Source organism: Oncorhynchus mykiss, chromosome 6 (assembly GCF_057628025.1).
Source record: "Oncorhynchus mykiss isolate SJ-2025 chromosome 6, ASM5762802v1, whole genome shotgun sequence".
NCBI classification, from domain to species: domain Eukaryota; kingdom Metazoa; phylum Chordata; class Actinopteri; order Salmoniformes; family Salmonidae; genus Oncorhynchus; species Oncorhynchus mykiss.
Genome location: NC_143027.1, coordinates 53,141,300 through 53,147,299, shown reverse-complemented (window position 1 = coordinate 53,147,299; position 6,000 = coordinate 53,141,300). Strand labels below are relative to the sequence as shown.

General features: G+C 40.8%; 1 protein-coding gene across 2 annotated transcripts in view; it reads right to left on the bottom strand.

Annotated features, from left to right (window-relative positions):
- Window positions 1–679: 679 nt before the first annotated feature.
- LOC110526152 (cytoskeleton-associated protein 5) overlaps window positions 680–6,000 on the bottom strand; it is an 87,952-nt gene continuing 82,631 nt past the window's right edge. For both annotated transcript variants that reach the window (XM_036980429.2, XM_090238187.1), the window contains exons 39-43: window positions 4,384–4,491; window positions 4,170–4,244; window positions 3,777–3,939; window positions 3,563–3,669; window positions 680–1,181 (exon numbers count right to left, since the gene is read on the bottom strand). In XM_036980429.2, coding sequence (XP_036836324.2) covers window positions 954–1,181; window positions 3,563–3,669; window positions 3,777–3,939; window positions 4,170–4,244; window positions 4,384–4,491 — 681 coding nt within the window. In that variant the 3' untranslated portion in view covers window positions 680–953. The remainder of the gene's footprint in view (window positions 1,182–3,562; window positions 3,670–3,776; window positions 3,940–4,169; window positions 4,245–4,383; window positions 4,492–6,000) is intronic.

The following is a 6,000-nucleotide window of genomic DNA, read 5'->3' as shown; positions in this document are numbered from 1 at the left end:
CACATCTAAGAATGAAGCTTTTAGTGCATATGGAACATTTCTAGGATCTTTTATTTCAGCTCATGAAACCAACACTTCACGTTGCATTTATATTTTTCAGTGTACAATCTGGTCCGGTTGCAGCCACTAGACCTTATTTACATGCCAAGCAAAACGTCTTAAAGCACACTTTACAAGTGTCACAAACGGCTGCTCCAATAAGCCCCTTCTGGTGAACGAGAGGCTTGAACATTATTTGAAGTTCAGTTCATTGCGCATTATGGACTCTAATTAAATGAGCCTAAAGACTTGTTCTTTTGACTGAACGAGTCAAAGATCCGAGTCAGTAAAACAAGCCGAACTTCCCATCACTACTGGGCAGGGGCACACCACCAAAATGTACTTACTGTATAGCAAAACCCTGATACACAAACCCCACTATTGCGTAAAGGCTGATCATTTATCCATTGCCCAAGTTGATCCTTTCACAACAAAAATGTATACATTCATATAATTATTCCTTCGCACATAATTATTTTGGAATTGCCCACTGATAGGGCTTAAAGAACTATAAGAATGTGGTCAAATACGGCTGAAAATGTAAGATCTCTTGCTACAAGGAGTAAAAAATGTAAACGGTCACTCGGTTGGACCTTCACCCCTACCTTTTTCAGCCTTGACCATGAAGAACAATTCAAGATATTTGTCAAACTTTATTTATAAAACACAAAACATAATCCATACAAACATTCACCACACACCTCACCTTCATTGGCAATGACGGATTGCATACATCTCTCAAACACTCCATTTGTGCATTTGTCCTTTACTCCACCAGCATCCCTTAAGAGAGCAGACATCACAATTGCACCCTTATTGAACTATTTTGTCATTGTCAAGCCAAACGTGATGTTTGGCATGACAATTTCATAAGGAGTTGGCAAGAACAGAAACAGACTGGCACTCAGGCTAGTTTATTGTTGGTTGCCCTTGATCTTCTGTAGTCTCTTCATGAGGTCAGCTAGGTTGCCTGTGGAGCCAGAGTCAGCGGGCCGGGTGGGGCTCTGTGGGCGGCGCTGGTCTTGTGATTGGCGGTTGTGGAGGATCTGGGACATCTTGCTCTGGAGCACATCCATAGAGGGGGCCACGGGGGGCTTGGAGAGAAGAGCGGCGCGCTCGTCCTCACCCTCCCTCTGCTGAGGCTACACGAGAGGGGGAATAGGAGAGAAATCCACTCACTATTTACAATAACAGCAACAAACTACTAGAACAGAAAATGTTTTAGTAACCACATTTCCATCCACAGTTCATGTGAGTGAAGTGATATTGTACATACAATTTTAATAAAATCACAGATGGGGCGGAAACAGGCAGTTTGTATAAAAAATATATTAAAAAAAGACAGTATTTGTTCGTCATGGTGGGGTCTGTGTGTCAGTAAAATGTATTATGCGGGAAATGGCAGTGGAAATGCCTTTATGTGCAAATATTGATAAAATAACCACATCGAGGTACATTTGGAGTCACACGATGATATGGTCCACCCACTACGACTCAGAAAACCATGCAGTTAAAAATTAAGCTAAGGATTAAATAAATGATGATTAAATACATTTCACAGGGTGGTGAAAGTTCAGTGATGAGCTTGATGCTGCTTTCCAATAAATCGAGGGTCTTATTTTGGTGACATGATCGATGCTTGACAAATAAAATTCTCACTCTTATCCATAATCCCATGTTGACTAGCCAATCCGCACAGCCCACCCACACTACCCGTTGGGTAGAACACAGGTGCCAAGACCAGAGTAGGCACGTGCTATTTAACGCAACAGTTTGTAACAATTTTTTCTTTAAACGTTTATTATTTTTTTTAAATCGGTAGAGTTGAAAATGGGATGGAAATGCATTGAACTTCAAATTTTTTAGTCTGTACTTGAAAACTTAAGTAAAAAAGTACATTGTGTGCACTAACATCACTGATTTTTATCTGCAACAAATCCATTTGGTGGGAAAATGCTGATATTTTCTTTAAGGATTATAGATTATTCACATGAAAATCTGTCACCAATTGGTCAGATGTTGCTTGCAAATAGGGATGTTAATTGTTGACTGTAAACCATCTGAATACATGTTATCGATCATGTTTGTCAGATAGGTGACTTTGAATAATGTAGTCAAATTAAATAAGAGTGTTAATTCGCTATAAATCCTAATTATCAAAACACCCACCGCATACAGAGCATTATTTAACTGGAACATCACCTGTAGGCAGCGAGAGCTCGCAGCTCCTCAGCTGCGTGGAGCAAAATGCATTCCTTTAAGCCTGGTCCTTGTGCAACATTTCTAAATGCAATCTAGTGTGAAAACAGTTGATGGTTATCATTTAAAAAGTGGGATCCCGTTCCATTGTTACTATATTTATTTCTCAACTCGTAATATCAAGCAAATTGCACTGTTTTATAAACTGAGTAGCTTATCTGGCATGGTTAAAATTAAAATGGAACCACAGGGGGGCACCCTCTAGTCAGCATATCAGTGCAAAGGCAATACGGTGGGGTATCAGACAGACAACTGAAAATAACAACTCAACCCCCGTTAAATTCATTTGTTTTATGCTACAATATTTTTTCCAGTTGGAAAAGCTGATTATGTACAATTTGCCAATAGGCTAAAGTTCTATGGGATAACCTACTACTGTAAGCGAGCAATTTAAAATGTTTTACATTGGCCATTTCATTTGAGTAGTTGAATGTTCAATAATAGCTTCTTGACTGTGATATTGATTTTGTCAAGTTTCAGCTCTTAATGAAAAATGGCAGTGCCTTGTACGCACGCATTTGTATTTTCTGAGGGTCATGTAATTTTACTATTTGGTTGTTAACCCACTAGAGTTGATTGAATAAAATTTTAAAAAATGACCGAGCTAGAGCGGTGTTTGTCAGACCATGGAACATCCCAAAAAATTATTCTTGCAAAAGTCTTATTGCAAAAACTTCTGTCGCGTCCGAACGGTTTGAGCGAAAACTTATGACCAATTTGGAAAGGGGAGATTCTCACAAACATGGTGTTCTCAGTTTTGATCTACAAGTGTCACGGGACTAGTATGAACATAACCGATAACAGTAAAAAACAAAATAAACAAAATAAATAAATAAAAAATTAAGTATGACAACCCAAAAAAGGGGGTCAAATGTGTAAAAATATAAATTTCCTGAGTTTAAAAAAAATATATATCCTAGATTTAGGAGAGACACTCCAAAACCTTGTTTCTTATTATTTAATTGATTAGTAATATATTTGGCCATTTACAAATGTGTTATTCAAATTATTTCTATGGGCTTTAAGTAGTAAAGGCTGAAACCAATATTCCATCAAATGTTTTTTTTTATACCTAAAGGGGTCTTACAATTCAAAACTCAAATTGCTAAATGATCCATAGTACAACCATCTTAAAATAATTCCATATGCAATTTAGAACCCCCCCTCTCCCCATATTACACTAAAGAATTCACAGGTTAATGGGGGTCGGTTAGTCAGCAGCAAGATTTACCGGAATTTGCATCCCTTCTTGCAAATACTGTACCTTGTTGTTGTTCTCCAGGCCATGCAGCTGTCGGAGTATCTTGAGTCGCTCCTGGTAGACTGAGGGTCTGAGCTCGTCTCTGCCAGGAGTAGGCTCCAGACCCACACCTAATGAGGATAAATAATAGGTTAGAACAGGTTGTGTTGAGAAGCATGTGTGTGGACCTGTGGTGAGGGGCTATATCCTCTATGCCTACCCTCTCTGTTGTGTGTACCTGTGGTGGGGTATGGTGTCCTGGCCTTGTCTCCTCTCTCTGTGCAGAGTGTGTTCAGGCTATGCTCTACAAAGGTCTGAAATGTCTGTGGGAGCTTCTTCAGGTGGGAGGCAAGGTCCACCTCAGGGTGTCTCTGCTTAAACTCCCACAGCTTAGACACACCCTACATACACAATTAAAGAGAGTCATGCTGTCAGGGAAACACTATGGCAGAGCATAGAAAAACACAGACCAATAAAACTGGGTAGGAAGTCCCGCTCTCACACACACACACGGCTGATGCCAAACCAATCACCCCTAACCTAAGGCCTATATTTTGTAGATAACGTTCTTGGCTAGTTTGCCATTGGGTTAGATTGTCTGACAGTAATTACATGGGAATCTGAACCTCACCTCTTTGCTGTTCTCCTTGGAAGAGATCTTTTTGAAGATCTCCCCCAACACCTCTGCATCCTTTGATTTGGGAACCTTTTAAGAGACGACAAATAGAAGATATGAGGCTATATACTCAGGGAAAAGCAGCATTCAGAGTGTCCTTGATGGAAATGTAAAACCATCTGTCATGAGGGAAAGAGCCCGTGAACAAACTAGATGTGTAGGAGTGTACCATGTGTGCAGTCTCTGTGTCTGTCTTGGGAGACTTGACAACCCTCTTCAGATGAGCCTCCAATTCAGACTCAGTCTTGTCCTCAATCAGTGACAGATGATCCAGGATCTGTTCATGGAAAAGACAAACATTCAACACAAACAAACATCAAAACTATTGGGATAAATGTTGAAATCAAATTTTTGTAAAGGTATCGCGCCAAGTCCATGAACACCCATGTAATCATGACATAATTGGGCAATCACGAAGGCCAACAACCTGAGTAAACTGTCTGCATGTGCACCATCACGTTTATGTTTATTTTGTCCATCTACGATAATGACAGGTTAAAATAACTGTGAATCAATTATATTAATTTGGGGGCAGGTGGAAACACGCATGAAACATTAAAATGGACATTTAGCTAGTTTGTGTCCTGGGAGAAACACTGTGGTGTTATTTTACCTGAAATGCATTTGGTCCTTTGTTTTTGTATGACTGAGTCAAAATTCTACAAACAATTAAGCCACATAAGGGAAACCTAGTTAGTCATCTTTGATTAATCTCCTCGTTCATCTTCCAAGCATCCACGTGAACACCAATGAGTAGATGGGACAGGCGGGACTTGCAGTGCTCCGAGTGTCTCAAATAGCACCAAGATATATTTCAGTGTTTTGCAACAGGTGGTTGCTGACACACGCAAGCAATGTACATGCAATGAATAACATGTACACTTTAAATTGCGGTTAGGGTGTAAGGCACAGAAATTTTAAATAAGCAAATTATGAGGATCCAGAAGGAGAATCCAATGATGTTTAAATAAGCAAATTACTGTACATGTCCAAAAGTATGTGCTCGAACATATCATTCTGAAATCATGGGCTTTAATATGGAGTTGGTCCCCCCTTTGCTGCTATAACAGCCTCCACTATTCTGGGAAGTCAAATTCTGACACTGATCTTGACAAACCATTTCTGTATGGACCTTGCTTTGTGCACAGAGGCATTCTCATGCTGAAACAGGAAAGTGCCTTCCCCAAACTGTTGCCACAAAGTTGGACGCACAGACTCGTCTAGACTGTCAATGTGCTGTAGCGTGAAGATTTCCCTTCACTGGAACTAAGGGGCCTAGCCCGAACCATGAAAAACAACCCCAGACCATTATTCCTCCATCAAACTTTAGTTTGTCAGACTGCCAGATAGATAGTGAAGCACGATTCATCACGCCAGAGAATGTGTTTCCACTGTTCCACAGACCAGTGGTGGTGACCTTCACACCACTCCAGCCGGCGTTTGGCGGTGTGCGGCTACTTGGCCATGGAAACCCATTTCATGAAGCTCCCAACAAACAGTTCTTATGCTGACGTTTTTCCCAGAGGGAGTTTGGAACTCTGTAGTGAGTGTTGCAACCGAGGACAGACGATTTTTACCACTACAGCGTCCCTGTTCTGTGAGCTTGAGTGGACCGCCACTTTGCGGTTGAGCCGTTGTTGCACCTAGACGTTTCCACTTCACAACAGCAGCACTTAGTTGACCAGGGCAGCTCTAGCTGGGCAGAAATTTGATGAACTGATTTGTTGGAAAGGTGGCATTCTATGACGGTGCCACATTGAAAGTCACTGAGCTCTTCAGTAAGGCC